The sequence below is a fragment of the Mauremys mutica genome, chromosome 6 (assembly GCF_020497125.1).
Source record: "Mauremys mutica isolate MM-2020 ecotype Southern chromosome 6, ASM2049712v1, whole genome shotgun sequence".
Lineage (NCBI taxonomy): Eukaryota > Metazoa > Chordata > Testudines > Geoemydidae > Mauremys > Mauremys mutica.
Window position 1 is genome coordinate 38,651,015 of NC_059077.1, and position 17,032 is coordinate 38,668,046.

Here is a 17,032-nt window from a genome sequence, read left to right on the forward strand (position 1 = left end):
GGCTGTGACCCATTATCTTGGGGAGAGACAGAGGCACAAATGGTAGTTAGACACGTAATTGTCCATGAACGTCATTGGGAGCTAGGCCTTAACTTCCATTTGTGCCTTTGAAAAGTTCGCCCTTCATTTCTAAGAGAATATGATCTACATTGAGCATGTATGACGGACGTCTCAGAACCTGCTAAAAGGGAAATGTCGTTAAATGCATCTGAATAAAAAAGTCTCTTTTTATAATTAAAAACAATTAATGCATTAGAGAAACATGTCAATATGTTCATCAACCCTTTGTATAAAAGTTTTTATTGGTTTCACGGGCTTTACAGGCAGCATGGATAATCATAGTAAAATATCAGACAAGTTATAAACATCAGTATATTAAGGAGGGTACACAGGTTCTTCTTTATTGGTTCTAAGTGGTGATCGTACAGGGAACAATGAATATTTGACATGACACTTTCCCGTTTTGTGACATTTTAGTGGCCATGCAATAGTCAGCCAAGCACAGTCTAGCATCATCCTTTGACCATTACTATAATCTGAGTTTTACTCTGATGCGGTGTAAGCATTTTCTCTATGAATGCATTAGTTAGGCTTATGTCAGTAGACAAAAATAACTTTCAGATTTAATACTGTAAATATTATATAGCTTCGCTATAAGCTAGTACTTATGGGTAGTGAACATTATAATTACAAGTAGAGCTATATGTAAAATGGCAACAATATGAAAAACATCAGTTTAACAAAGGCAACCAGAAGTTATTTCCAAAATGAACAAACATTAGTTGTATATTATTTTAAATACAAGAAAATGGTTGTACTACATTTTTCTTAGAGAGAGATTTGATGAATGCAAGAACTATTTTAAATTGTTTCAAATGAACAAACACTCATACCCAGGGAACATTTTAAATACAATGGGAAGGAAAAGCTAAATAATTCTAATAAATATGTAGAGCACATATAACAAATGAAGTAGCAGATCATATGGTTTCAGGTACTATAGCACTGGTGACATTATCTATCATGTTAGTCAGTCAGAGTCAGAATTCTCAGAGTCTTTGCGAAGTGGGGGAAATGTGTTTAGCCCTTCTTTCCTTGCCATTCTTAGTTGTTGCAAGTGTTCCTTCATTTCCTTGGAAATGTGACAGATTCTTCCTTCTATGCCAGGCACTGCAACTACTGATGTGCTTTTATCTGTTCTCGTTTCAAAGGCTTGTGGTAAATTCATGAAACGTTAGTGCTAATTAAACTAAATTAACTTCATGTAAACAACCTAAATGTGCATCTGACTATACTGCGAATAAGCTATTAAAATAATTAACATACTAAAAACCTGCCTTATTTATGAGTAACTGGAATTTTCTGATTGGACCTTCATAAATTCATGCTCCACAAAGCTCACCATGAGTACTCCCTTTGCAGACCCAGAGAGCTAGATTTTTCATAGTGTTAGCTCAGACATCAACAAATAAGGTAAGCACCATTCTCTTACTGGCTAAAAATATGTCAGAATCCAGGAAATAATTTCTGCAGCATGTGGGCCAATCTGCCATTATAGCTCTCTAGGGTTAAAATATACGAATCTGAGGTTAATGCCTGTTCAAGGGATTAATAATGGGATGACCTACTGCCTTTCACTTTTAGTTTCCTAGTTCAAATCTTACCCAGACTCGTGGAGATTGAATGTTGGAACTATTCAGCTATTTTAGATATTCTGAATGTATCCATCACTCAAATTAAGGCTAGCACATGTTGTACAAAAGGGACATCACACACTACCATTCTGATAGACGACAAAGCTAAAAGTGTGAAAAGGGAATCAGTACAGGAGCAGGATTAGAAAGAGTAGAGAGAAAAAGGATAGGTGTACAGCCTGTAGATAAGGAAGAAGAGTTTGAATGTGATGTGATAAGAGACAGGAAGCCAACATGGAATTCAAAGAGGGCAAATAACATGGTTTGAGGTGAAGGTGAGGAAGATGCATTTTGGACACAAAAGAGAGTTGATTGGCTGCAAGGCCACACCAGGTAAGCAGCTGACCAGCTAATGGACCTGCGTTTAGCCATGGATTTAGTAAAGAGAGTGGATTTTGACAATATTAAACAGAAATGTGGTTTAATGAGAGACTGGATATGTGGGAAGAAAAAAGAAAAAGAAAAATGGCCAGATTTTCTGATGCACTGAGATTCTGCTTGCTACAGCAGAAGGGAGCCTATCAGGTTATGGCTTCCTGATTCTCTGTCCTGGATCCAAGTAGAGCAATGTAGGGTCTGCTCTACATGCACCAGCTGATAATACCTCCTAGTTTTGGATAGCCTGAGTACAGCATGCTGAAGTCATGCCTCTTCTCTGCACCCAATGCAGCTATTGTGGGGAAAGGAGATTAGGGAGCCAGCTATGCCACCTTTATGCCCATAGAGAGGACCCCATGCAGGAGGCAGTCCCAACAGGGAGACAAGGCCAGGTTTTCTCCCCTTTGTGCCACCAAAATGGTGCAAAGGAGAAAAGTAGGCCCTCTGAGTCCAGAAGACAAGGAAAGACAGGCAATGGAGAAGAGCGAGGGAAAGGGATTAGAAGAAAAGATAAGAGGTCAAGTTTTGGAAGGTGAATCTGAAATGGTAACTGGGCATCCAAGAGGAGACATTAACAAATGCTTTTGTCAAAATGCAGGTTTCTGTTCAAAGTAGTGTTATCTTGATACCTAAATTGTTGATTGCTAACAGTAGTTTTTTAGCTTGTGTTCCTGAATAGAGTATACAGTACTTAGGTAATACAGGAGAAGCCAGGTCAAATCCAGGGACAATATTCCCATTATAGAGTTTACAGATGCTTTGTGAGATCTGAGGTTAGAAATTAGTTTCGCAGCCTTACAAATAGGGCTAATGATGCATGGAGTTTTGAGTTAGACTTTTTAGAAAATTGTTTATATTTTTTGGCATATAACTCACAGGCACATATGGCAGTCTGTCCTGTCCAATTTAGAGCTATGTGGATATTTTAAAGTCCAGTTATCTTCACATTCCACAAAGTTCCCAGGATTAAATGGACTGGACAAAAAAACATATAGCAGACTGCTTAACCACAGAATGTCAAGACCATCTTCTGGAGGGATTAAAGCATACTTGACATTGTACCTGCTGCAAAGAGATCTATCTAAAGCATATCCTGCTTCACAAAAATGCTCTGAATTTCCTGTCTTTCCTGATGGTTCTGAATGAAAATCTGCTCTGAAATATTGTGAGGTGAATTATGATGTGTAAATAAGGCAGATTCTGGTTTCTTGGAAATAGGGAAAACTGAAAAAGACTTAAGATAGAGATTGTTAGAGGATTCCTTAACTTATTCAGTTATGGATAGAGACTTTTTCTGTGCAAGGATGAAATGTACTATGGATAATGCCATTCTTTCTGGAGTCTGCATGGCCCTGGCTAAAGGAAAAAGTATATTTTAATGCAGAGCTCCCTGGATTACTGACAGGATTTTACTGACTGGGTGAAATTGCCAGAAGGGAATTATACCTTTTAGGTTTCTCTTCTATACTTCAACTTTATGTCTTTTTTACTGTTATGGAGATAAGAAGAATTTAATATTTCATCCTATTGAAGTTGCTGAATAGATGCACAAGTGTCTGGCAGATAAGGTCTACAAGTTGGAGTGGAATCAACTGAGGATGTCTCAAAAACATAAGGTGACCAGACGGCCTGATAAAATCGGGATTGTCCCGATTTTAAGGAGTTTGTCCCGCATCCCAACCAGAGTACGGTCGGGACGCCATTTGTCCTGATATTTTGTTTCCTGGTCTTCGGCAGCAATTCGGCGGAGAGTCCTTCAGTCGCGGACGCTCTTTGGAGGTATTTCAGCGGCGGGTGCTTCTGTCTTTGGCGGCAAGGTTTATTACCCACCACTGAAATACCACCGAATACCGTCCGCTGAATTGCCACCGAACTCCCAGACGGGTGCCTGTGAAAAAAAACAACAAAAAAAACGCCCCCCCCCACCTCTCCCCACGGCAGTCCCGATATTTTCCCCTTAACATCTGGTCACCCTACAAAATCAATACCTTCTCCTTCAGGCAAGTAATTAATATTCTTAAAGAAGGCAGCTTTTGCCTAATATTCATTTGGAAGAGACTGACACTAAAAAACTGGGTATCATGGTAAAGGACTTTAAAGAACAAAATGCTGGGTGGGATTTTCAAAACTACCTAGGTAAATTAGGAGTACAAATCCCTGTGGCTAAACACAGGTCCATTAGCTTGTTTAGGTTGTTCCTTCATGTTAAGTCCTCTTACTGAAGACTGACAAAGGAGACCAGAATTTCATACTAATTTAGGGGTTTAAGCTTTTGAAGTCTGTTACGTTCCTCCTCCAGCCTTCCATCCCTTCAAAAATCTCCCTCCCTCAACTTCCCTGTGCAGCCTGCCACCCCTCCCTCTGCAGAAGACAACCTTCTGGGAGAAAGTGGTCAGTCCCATTCCCACACAATGGACCATATGCCCTGATTGTTACCTTTCGTGGATAAAGAGATTATTCTTTGGTAAATCACTAAATGCTGCACAACAAATTTAGAAAGTTAGGAACAAATACACTTAATTATTTGTAATTGCAATGGTGACCGAAGTCCACAGTAAGGATTGTAGCCCATTGTGTCTCAAATGATATATTTTAAATTACCTGTTAGTGATGCTGATTTTGACTTAGTAATTAAACTCATTCAGTGACCGGAGATGCACTTTTTGATGCCATGCACAATCTTGATAGATTCAAAGTGATTAACAACAACTGTGGAAAGTATCTGTGCAGTTTCTGTATCATACATCCTAGGACAATTCTGAAACATTACATAGCCATCCTTTCCCTGAAAAGTAATAATTATATTTAATGAATAATATCATTAAAATATAAGCACTTAAGTCACTTTCTAAACCATTATAAGTAAGTAAACAAATTTGTTAGAATAGTAGCTTTGGTTGATTTGATTAAAAATATTGTATTCAGTAACTGAGTAAAACTGAATGTTAGGAGACAGACTTTCAAACAACTTCCAAATTGAACACACATACATTTTGCATATAAGTACAGTAATTGGGTCTACTGGGTGACCGACCACTTGATTTAAATATGCAGAAACAATATTTGCATGTGCAAAATTCACCAGTAGAATTTTAGCGTGTGGTCTGAAAGTTAAAGCACACTCAGAAATCAGGTCTTATATTTTGTAAGGAATGAGCAGAGAGGTGGAGAATTATAGAAATAAAGACAGATAGAAACTCTGGGGGTGGAGGGAATGAACAACATCTACAATGGAGTCAAATTGCAATTCCCTACACTGTCATGATTAAGCCATCAACATAAGTCAGTATTTCAGAAAAACAACATTCCTGAAGCATGAAAATCATTCAAAATATTTAAACACATTAGAGCTTACATTAGCTAAGTACTCCTTAATGGCAAGTTGATAGACTTTGTTTTTCTTGAGATATTGTCCTTGAATCTTTACAGAGTCTCTTATAATTCGGTGCCCTGGTTCTGCATTTGGATCAAATCCAAATTCCATTCCTGCTACTTGAGGAAACCTGGTAGTTAAAATATATATATATATATTTTTGGTATGAAGAAAGAACCAACCAAAGTACTGACCCTTCCAGAATTCTGAACAAGTACACTTCAGTAAACTGCTATATAAACTCACAATAATGAATTCAGTGTTTGAAGTATGTTTGTAATACTATGTTTCCAAAGACAGTACTTTCACTGATTACTCTATGAAATATCACACTGAAAAGGCTCTTCTTACCAGTGGCCATTGGTCTCAGGGTTAAACATCTTGGCTACCGGATTACAGAGTGAAAGGTCTGAATTCTCCAATTCTTGCACCATTGTCACAATAGTTTCCAGGTTTCATTTTTAAGAGCCAAACTGAACTTTTGGACCAGTTGCTAAATCCCATCCTGTCATACTGACCCAATTAATTCATATAACCTGAACATTCAATTAATCAATCTATTATCTGTGGAATCAAGTTAGTTCCAGAATTTAACACCTATTAGCCAGCCATATACAGGATTCCTCATTTTTGTTATTTTCACTATAAAAAGTAAGCTCCAAATAAAAACCACATTTATTTTGTATAGGTTTTCATACATTGTGTGTGACAAAGATTTATCTGTATCCATAGGTTTTATGTTTGTACTTATATTAGTCACTTGTCTTGCCTAGAGTGGTGTATTAATATGCTAAATACAGTTATCACATAGGCTTGTGAATTCATCATTATCATTACCTGGAGCATTTGAATGTTAGCATTAAAGTGGCTGCTCATAGGGACAGTGTGGAGAATTTGCACAAATGTTCAGAACAATTGGCATTTTCATATAAAAAGGGGTTGGATAAATATTCTATATACCTTCCATCAAGAGCTGGATATCTGTAGACTCCATTTTCAAGAGCTTCCAACAGTTGTCCTCCTGTAATTCTGACTACTAGAAGTGGGTCCACAATGGGAAGGATAGTTAAAAGATCATGCATAGTAAAATCTCCTGCAGGATGTATATGGTTTGAACAAAGGGTACCTACAATCATCATAAAATAAAATGGTCCTTTTTCTACCATGAGAAAACAAACTGATTATCTAATACAAATGTTACAAGTTTTAAGGTTTGTTTTCTTGATGAGAATGGATTCATATCGTTGTTTATGATTATTTAAATGATGTCATGGGCCCTGGTACTGCAAAGATTTAAATACGTCTAACTTTATGTGCTGTAAATAGTCCTATTGATTTAAAAAAATAAGAAAGTATGCTAATTTTAGAGACTTCAATGGGACTGTTCACACTGCATAAAATTAAGCATATGTGGAAGTCTTTACAGATTGTAGACTTATTTCTCAGGGAAACACAAAGTGCTTTGCAGCTATATTAGAGTGGATGCTGGATAGCACCGACTATAGTTAAGCTTACCGAACAGTTTCCACGAAAATTCCCTGTTTATACATATTTTTAACTTTCTAAAACTTTTTGGCCTGAAAGTTTTAATTTTAGTTCTCTGCCAAAAAGGTGAGTTTTCCTAGAACAATAATTTCAATTTTAAATTAACAAAAACCTTTCTGACAAGAAATCTTGCCATTTTAAAAATGAAAAACCATGACAAATCATTTCCTTCTTAAAACAAAAAACAAAAAGACTCCAGCTAGCACCATCATGTTTTCAGTTTTAAGACATGCAAGCAACAACTCCCTTTTGGAATTAAAAAAAAGGTACATTCAACATTTTCCCTTTAAAACAAACGTTCAGCAAGAACCAATCAAAAGCCCAATTCTACACTGAAGAACTACTTTGCTGGCAACATTCTCTTAAAAAAAAACACAAGAAGATGACAAAAATCAGAATAGAAGTGCAAATACTTGTGCAAATACTTACACATATTGTGCAAATACTTACACATATGGGACTACTCGCATACGTAAATTCTGCACAAGAATGCACAACATGTGTCTGGAGGATCAGTCTTCATTTTTAAACTGAAAAACCATGCTTGTAACAACAAATAATATGTCCAATTTAAAAATAAAACCATACACCAAGCAAAAACTTTTGTTTTAAAGGGAAACTATTTATAAAAGAATAATTGCTTACTTAGGAAAAGAGTAGCAGAGTAAGAGAGATTTTAATCCAACCAAACTAACTTTGTCCATGAAGATTTGTGGAAGGTTTTTTTAAACAAATTTTGGAATAGGTAATAAAGGGAAGCAAATTGTTCTTTGTACCAATGTGAAGTGTTTACAGTGGAAATGAAAAGGTTTTTAAAATGCATTATTATTCTTAATATTTTTTATTTGGGAAGGAAAGGGGGAAGAATTACAAAATGGGGCCAAGATTTCACCTTAGATATTTAGTCTCATTGCGATATTGTTGTACTATAACCCCTTTGAATCTCATTTACTACTATTACTATCATTAGTTTGTTTCCAGCAACAGTACAAACACAATAGGCATGGTTCCTACCTTGGAGAGTATATGCTTTAAGAGATAAAGATGGAGGGTAGAAAAGGGTACAGTTTTCAAACAAGGTGGTAACGGATGACATCCTGATAATATAATGCTTTAATACCATTTGCATTTGTTTTGGTATGGCATATAAACTTACCACGTACTCCAAAACTTTACCAAAATCAGCCAGTCAGTTTACTTGTTTCCTTATGGCATCCTAATATTTTGGACACATGTTATAATTGTCACATTGTCTATGAACCAATCAAATTTACCTTAATTTATTTTCCACTAAAAATTCTCTAGTTCCCGATTTCTTCGGGGGCTTTGATCAGCGAAAGGTAACTCATTTGACCTTTACAAATCCCTTGACTTCTTGATGTACTCTGACTCTGATGAGTGGCTGGGACCACTCCTAATTAAGTAATTAAATAATATTCCAAACATTGCTACCGTCTTTAACAAGTAAATTAATGTTAAAACATTCCAAACATTCTGGATTACAATAAATGTTTTTTAAAAGGACAACCTGAATTGAGTAATGCTACATCAGCGTGAGTAGCTTCTAACATTGCATTAGTTATCAGGTTTCCCAGGTTGCTCTCTGATCTTCTTACAGTAGAAACACGACCGTCTAATTCTGTGTCGATGGGACAAAGAACTTCCTCTAAAAGAGGCTAAAAAAGAGAAGGGTTTATAGCAGACTCTATTTATTTGAAACAACTATGTCCTGAAAACTAAAGGATTACACTGTAAAAATGTTTAAAATTTTGAGCAGAAAAAAAAAGAAAGCCAAGCCATGGAAAAATATAGTTTCTTCTCAATCCCCTGTGAATCTGAATAGATGCACAGAAGGTGATTTATTCTGGCAATGGACAAATAATAACAATTCCAAATCCACCTGTCTTCTATTATATACCTACACTGATGAGAACTTAACATTCCATACAGACCTACAAAAATACATTTCTCTTGAGTTTGACTAGGTAGGGGAAATCCCATTCTGTCATTTCTTGCTGTTATACTGTATACAGACAGCGTGCAGATAATAGTAATCAGCAAACAACAGCAGAGCTCAAGAAACCTGTTCTGAGGTTTTAATCACCATTTTTTAAACGTCTTTCTGAAAAACAGTTTGTTCTTGGCTACTCTTTCAGCTAGTCATATGCAGCACAAGTTCAAGAGTACTGGTTGACGCTCATTGTCAGAAATGGATACTTTTCCTAGCATAGAGACTTTAAAAATAGATTCAGCCATCCTGGGATTAGAAACAATTTTAGAGTCAAGCTGAGTTTAACAGTTTCAAAGTCCCCCTATAATGTGTGCTAGTTTTTAGTACCCCTGTGGATACAGACTATCCAATTAAAATGTCCTTGTGAGATTTAGTCTCTTTAGGATTGTAGAATATAGTAGTTCATAGATGCACCCTCCTACCCAGACTAAAGACTGCTGTGCAGGAAGCTGCCATGGACTATAAATGGTATCAATATTGCATGTCAGAGGAACTAGCTTTTTTAGCATTTTAACATTTTGTCAGAAATATTTTATTCTCAGTGGAAATGTCAACAGTCATAAATGAAATGTACTTAAATATAAAGCTCTAGGTTCCCAGGTGCAACAGTAATACAAATAATAGACAATAGCTCTAATAATAAAAGAAGGGAAATTCTTAATTAAGGCCAGTGGCTTTCCATTGAAATGAAGGATTCTATCACTACTTCGTTAATTCACACATATATAGGCACTGCAATTCTTCAGATTCACTGACAGAGGGACTTTAATGGTGTTCTTTTTTGCCATGAGAGGTTTATTATATATTGTAGGGACTAGGTTTACTGTAGATTCAAAATGGATAAAATTGCCTATTGTTCTGAGGCTTCTGTCCTTATACTTGATCTCAAAACTAAGTTTGACAAGGTGGTGTCTTTTAATAGCAATTCACTCATGGATTCGCTACTTTAAAGTTTAACTTTCCATTAAAAAAATAAGCTGAAGCCATTAAAATGTAATGGGCCAAATTTTTTCTCGGTATAATTCCATTGAAATCAGTGGAGTTACATCAGGAAGGAATTTTGCCCTCAGTTTCACCTTAATGGGCCTGTCAATTTTGGTAGGCTTGAAATGAAACGAGTTTTTTTATATCTGTTTGCAAAAATCAATTTAATTTGTATTTGTACAAGCAGAGTAATTTCACTGACTTCAGTGTAAATATCGTTGAATAGAATAGAGTGGCGTTAATCCAGATTTATGTCATAATTGAGATCAGAATTTGGCCCACTGTTATCAGTCTGATCACTTAAAACAATAACTATTATCTTCTTTTCCTAGAACAAAATATTTAAGGAAGTTGTACCTACCTGCAGGTTTTGAGTATAATCATCCACCACTGATTTTATAAAAGAATCTTCTTCTAGGTTCCTCAAAATGTCAATCCTCTGAAATGTATACTGAAATGATGCACCAAACTTTCTTATATTTATTTTTGAGAAATTCCTGAAATCAGACCCACTTTTGACAATCCAAGTTCCATTCACCTTTTTGATTCCATAATCATGGTCATGGCCCCCCAGAACCAGATCTATTCCTTGGGTGTTCTGGGCAAGTCTGACGTCATTAATCCATTTCATGTGTGTCATAGCAATTATAAGTCCTGCTCCCTCTGCTTTAAGTTCTGCAGATATTTTATTACCTGCTTTGACATAATCTATGTAGTTTAGGTTTGGTTTGTTAATGGTAGGCAAGGTATCCAGCCAGTCTTCTTCTACTAATCCCATTAAACCAATTTTCGTATTATTCCATTTAACTACTTTTTTTACTGAGCCATGGCCTAGTGGTTTAGAGGTAAATCTGTCATATACATTGCTGAGGAACCATGGAAATTTCATTTGTTGTATATAATCTTCCAGAACATCAACACCAAAATCAAATTCATGGTTTCCTAAAAATACAAAAGCCCAGAAGCTAGCTTGTTAAGGTTAACAACAAAAGGTGGTCATATGAGATAATTTGAGTTTTTCTATGTCATTTAGAATAGCATTAGAGATATGAAAGCTTGTTTTCTTCAAACTAAAGGACCAAATTCCTCTCTTTTACAGCAGTGAAAACCGTTAGTCATTACATTTACTTCTGTAGTAATCCCAGTTTTATACTGTAGCAAAGGAAAACAATGCTTTGCCCAAAATATCCATTTTTATGCAGCTACTTCTTTTTATACATAGATTATCTAAATTTTAGCAAGCCCAATATTTATGGCTAGAAAAAAAAACATCTGTAATACCCAGGGCAAGATTCTTGGGAGAAAAATTAAGATACATCGCTCAGTTTATCATATCATGTCTTTGGTTGGCCTTTGAAATGTAACGGGGGAAAGAAAAAGGTGCTTTCTGGTACCATGCCAAAAGCTACCAGAGATTACAAAGGTGTGCGTAAATGATTAGGCCTATTTAAGAGCGACTTTTGGTACAGCCAGGATTAAACAGGTCAGTGGATCAAATCCTGGAGCTATTATTTGTAGCATTGTATCTGACTTTCAGGAACCCTATATCTACTGTGCATTATGCCAAATAATTCTGTATGCCAAACTGCTTGAGAGGACGGTCCAAACGTTAATGTACAAAAACCCACAGGCCTGGAACAAACTCTATTAACATGCAAAAGGGGACAATTTCATGCACAACTGTCTGTTAACATGAACAAATACAGGTTTTTATAAACATACACATCTCTGAAAATATGGTCCTTTATCTAGTGCTATGGTCTATATAGTGCTATACAAATGTATGCTGTATATTTAGAATAGGAAGACTAGGAAAACAAAAAGTTGGTGATACAGAAGTGTGGGTTGGTTTTTTTTGTTTGTTTTGGGGGGGGGGGTTTGGACTTTTGAGCTTTGCAAAGCAGTAATGAAAAAGTAGAAAGGAAAATAAAAGACTAGCTGACCTTGCTCGACCACTCAAATAAGTTTGCATCGGAAAAGACATTTGAAAAACCCAATATAATGAAGAATACGTAGCTACTTTATACATTTCTCTTCCTTGCTTTTTGCCCAGGAAGAAGCTCTGGCACTGGGCAGAATGGCACTTCCAGTGCTACTCTCGCCTTAGCTATACATATACACAGTGGTGAGCTGGAGCCGGTTCGTACCGCTTCGCGCAAACTGGTTGTTAAATTTTGAAGCGGTTTTAGAACTGGTTGTTAACCCACTTCCCTGCGAGGAGGGGGCGCTGTGGCTTTGATGGCCTCCGGCTGGGAAGTGTGTAATTCCTCCTCTGGCCGCCAGGGACGCTGTGCTGCGGGAGCCATGTGGGCCGCCACCTGGCCCTGTTGCTGCTGCTGCTCCCCCAACCCCTGGCCCTGGGGTCAATAAGCTTCAATAAGGGGGGCAGGGAGCAGCTGGGACCCACACATGTGCACACCCTAGGGTGATCAGATAGCAAGTGTGAAAAATTGGGATGGGGGTAATAGGAGCCTATATGAGAAAAAGATCAAAAAATTGGGACTGTCCCTATAAAATCGGGACATCTGGTCTCCCTAGCACACCCCCAGGGTGTGGTGGGGACCCACATGTGAAACGGAGCTCATTTCTAGTTCAGGCCAATCTTTTTAAAAAAGAACTTTAGTTGGGGTTAACATACATTTGTATTTTCCTGGACACGTCAGGCTTCTTGGTTCTTAAATCACCGTCCGGGAGGAATTTTTTAAAAATTCCTCCCGGGAAAATACAGACGTATTTTTAATTGTTAAGTATAACTCCCAATGACTCAATGCATTGCCACTTCTTATGGAGAAAGGTACAAAAAAAACATACTGTGGGACATCCCTTAAATCAGAACTTTTTATAGGGAACCGGTTGTTAAAATTTTGGCAGCTCATCACTGCATATACGTCTGATTATATATTTACCTAAGAGAACTCTAGACCCAGCTAGAGTTTGTGTTTGTTTGATTTGTTATGGTTCATAGGGACACGTTCTTCTACCTGAAAAGATCAGTTAGCTTAGCTGGTCTACTGGTGCTGACATTATTGGGCTGAGGTTATTCAGAGGAGTGGGCACTTGCTCCCAGGATCAAAAAGAAAGTTGGTTTCATGAGGAGATTATATTACTCTGTTTGCTAAGTGCTGTTCCTTTTCACAAACACATTAAACATGTTTTCTATCTTTCACACAGGCTGCCTATTGGTTTGCAGGTTGATTATAAGACAAAAACCAAAATCTTATAAAGCCCTAAATAGCCAGGGACTCTAAGAGGACTCCTCTCTCCTGTGACATATGTCGTCATACTCATGAATATCAGAGGCATCTGAATTAGAGCCTGATTGGTGTATATAAAGAAGAAGAGGTGGCTGCTGGCAGGGCATTCTTTGTTATGAGCCCTTGCCTCTAGTATTTGCTTTCCCCTTTGGTCCCCTATTTATAAAGGCAAATCCTGCCACCTCCTGTATAGCTGCAGAGGGCATCCTGCAAAGGGAACCAGTGCAGTTATGCCGCACAAGAAAAGAGTGGGTTTTGGAGGGTTCTGCAGGGTGCACCCTCTCCCTTGTGCATTGTGAAGCCTTGCTCCACAGAAACTCCCTTGTGCAGTAACCTGCAGGGCAAGGCCAAAGGAGCTGCCATTATACAGATCCTGTGGTGCTTGCTCCAATGGAAGAAGAGACACGTGTCTGCAGAGCACTTTTCAGCTCTCAGGCTGAGGTATTCTCTGCTGAAAGGCTCCCCACCTTCCTGAGAGAGGGGACGATTACTCTCCCACACACTTCTGCTTGTCCATCGAGCCCCCGCCAGCTTTCAGACTAATTGCTGGGTTGAGGATTTGATCCATCATGCAGCAACATAAATGGTGTTTTACAAGACATAAGAACACTAGGGACACACAATCTAAGTCTTTTTGTCACTATAGAGCTTACAATCTAACTGTGGGTGCGCCTGTAAAAGGTAGCTGTAAATAAACTAACATGGCACAGATATTATGAAATTCATCTGTAAATAACATTTACTTACCAAAGACTGCGAAGTGTACTCCCACTGCATTTAATATAGGAATCATATGTTTTCCTTTTGTTATTGAACTTAAGGCTGATGGATTTAAGCAGTCTCCACCAAATATTATAAGTGGATTCAGGGAACTGAATTTTTTTATAACTGCAGCAAATCTACAAGAAAAAACACAACTTTCAGCTTGCTTTATTAGATGGTTAGTGCTGTTGGACCATCTTTATAGCTTTCTTTTCTGGATGGAATTAATTCTGTTTTAGAGTTTGTCAACTGCTTCAAACTAGGAAAACATGCTTTGACACAAAAGAAAAGTGAGGGAGTGTTCACTCTATTCTTTGAGTTTTTATAGAAGAGAGTCTCTGAACAGAAAGGAGAAGGAGACTCTGGAAGAATTCCACCACGATTTCAACTGCTTACACCCCACCATCAACCTCAGCCTGGAGCAATCTACACAGGAAGTCCACTTCCTAGACACCACGGTACAAATAAGTGATGGTCACGTTAACACCACCCTATACCGAAAACCCACCGACTGCTATGCCTACCTTCATTCCTCCAGCTTCCATCCCAGACACACCACATGATACATTATCTACAGCCATCAGTAACATCCACCTCTTGGAGAGGACCCGTCAACCCCCAGTAGAGGAAGAAATTAGAAGGAGAAGGTGGGGCTGGATAGGACACACACTACGCAAGCAGCCAACCAACATCACCAGACAGGCATTGCGGTGGAACCCCCAAGGCAAGCGGAAAAGAGGCCGTCCTAGAAACACCTGGCGATGCGACCTTCAGGCTGATAGCACAAAAATGGGCTATACCTGGAACCAGCTAGAGCAAATGGCCCAGGATAGAGGACTCTGGAGATCTGTTGTTGGCGGCCCATACCCTGATTAGGGTGACGGGCATGAATGATGAATGAACAGCCAAGCACTGAGGTATAATTGCATTTTCTCCAACCCCTCAGACAGAGACCAACACCTACAAGATCTTCACCAAGCATTCTCAAAACTACGATACCCGCACGAGGAAATAAGGAAACAAATCAACAGAGCCAGACATGTACCCAGAAGCCTCCTGCTGCAAGACAAGACCAAGAAAGGAACCAACAGAACTCCACAGGCCATCACCTACAGGCCTCAGCTAAAACCTCTCCAATCCATCATCAGTGAGCTACAACCCATCCTGGACAACGATCCCTTGCTTTCATAGGCCTTGGAAGGCAGGCCAGTCCTCACCCACAGACAACCCGCCAACCTTAAGCATACTCTCACCAGCAACCACACACTGCACCATAGTCACTCTAACTCAGGAACCGATCCATGCCACAAATCTCGATGCCAACTCTGCCCACATATCTACACCAGTGACACCATCACAGGATCTAACCAGATCAGCCACACCATCACCAGTTCATTCACTTGCATGTCCACCAATGTAATATATGCCATAATGTGCCAGCAATGCCCCCTCTGTTATGTACATTGGCCAAACTGGACCTACGTAAAAGGATAAATGGACACAAGTCAGATATTAGGGATGGCAATATACAAAAACCTGTAGGAGAACACTTCAACCTCCCTGGACACACAATAGCAGATTTAACTGCAGCAAAAAAACTTCAGGACCAGACTCCAAAGAGAAACTGCTGAACTTCAGTTCATTTGCAAATTTGACACCATCAGCTCAAGATTAAACAAAGACTGTGAATGGCTAGCCAACTACAAAAGCAGTTTCTCCTCCCTTGGTGTTCACACCTCAACTGCTAGAAGAGGGCCTCATCCTCCCTGACTGAATTAACCTTGTTATCTCTAGACTGATTCTTGCCTGCATATCTATACCTGCCTCTGGAAATTTCCACCACATGCGTCTGACGAAGTGGGTATTCACCCACAAAAGCTTATGCTCCAATACATCTGTTAGTCCATAAGGTGCCACAGGACTCTTTGTCGCTCTGAACAGAAAGGGAGGAAAAGAAACAGGGAGAAGTTGGAGGCAGAAAATAGCAACAGCATTTTCCCCTTAGCACTATGTTAACACAAATAATAAATAACAACAACAATATCCCTCCTGTCTTTTCCATTTCTTCATTTCAACTTTCACGCCCCCATGCCCTTCCTCTTCTATTTCCATCTTATCTGTTTTCTTCTTTTCCAAATATTGTCTCTTATCTTTTAGCCTTCTCCCCTGTCTTTGCTTTAAACACATATTTCTAGTCCTTTCCTTTCTTTCTTCCATATTACTCTATCCTCCTCATATTTAAAACATGTACAAATTACTGGAATATTTCATCAATGCTGATGTTGCTGCCATTAAATCACTTTACCAGTGTTCTGTCAATCCTTCTGAGAACAGCACTTCCTGAAGCAGATTGACAATAAAGGTTGCTTTCAGGAATATTGATTCTGCAAAGTGAAAAAAGTGTGTCAGGAATGGCAAATGCAGTGGGAGAAAAGGCTCAGTATCCAAGAGTTACATGACTAGTCATAACTGAAGTGGTGTTACCCTTAAATCTAAAGTTGATTTTAAGGTTCTTGGATGCTAAACTAGATAACAATATTTTTATATTGTGAGTGTTCATTCCATAGTGACTATATTGTGTGTCAATTTCATAGTTATTACTTTAAAATACAAAAGAATGTAAAAAAAACACCTGTGCAAATCTGTGTGTAGATGAGTCCTATGTCACAAGGAGAAACCGAAAAGCAGAAACCAACTGAAGATCATGTTTTACAGAGTCAGTTTCTCCTTTCCCTGGTTAGTTGTCTTTGTCCTGAACTAAAATGTGTTTTTAATGTAGGAAAATGTATCGATAGAGTTCTCCTGTAGCAGTGAGAGGCCATCTTAAATCAGGAGAGGGTGTATGATTGAACAGAATTTATTAGAGGTGGAGCTCAGGAACTATAAAGCCTGCTTCAGTGCAAAGGGGCTCACTCTAGTGTGCTAATCCATTTTAGGTGATCTCAAATCTTCAAGGTGTTGTTCCAGTTTGAAAGCTTAGTCTAGGTAGAAGCCTGTGGGTCTTAATCTGGTTGGAAGTTGGTTCATGTTT

At 38.4% G+C, this 17,032-nt stretch overlaps 1 protein-coding gene across 1 annotated transcript; it reads right to left on the minus strand.

The window, feature by feature from the left end:
• Window positions 1-307: 307 nt before the first annotated feature.
• Window positions 308-15,857, minus strand: LOC123373232 (mannosylglucosyl-3-phosphoglycerate phosphatase-like). The gene is made up of 8 exons (XM_045022098.1): window positions 15,822-15,857; window positions 13,987-14,138; window positions 10,347-10,927; window positions 8,519-8,666; window positions 6,406-6,571; window positions 5,428-5,575; window positions 4,674-4,857; window positions 308-1,212 (listed from the first exon to the last, which is right to left on the minus strand). The coding sequence occupies exons 2-7, from the start codon at window positions 14,030-14,032 to the stop codon at window positions 4,714-4,716; spliced, it is 1,233 nt and encodes a 410-aa protein (XP_044878033.1). The 5' UTR covers window positions 14,033-14,138; window positions 15,822-15,857; the 3' UTR covers window positions 308-1,212; window positions 4,674-4,713.
• Window positions 15,858-17,032: the final 1,175 nt, after the last annotated feature.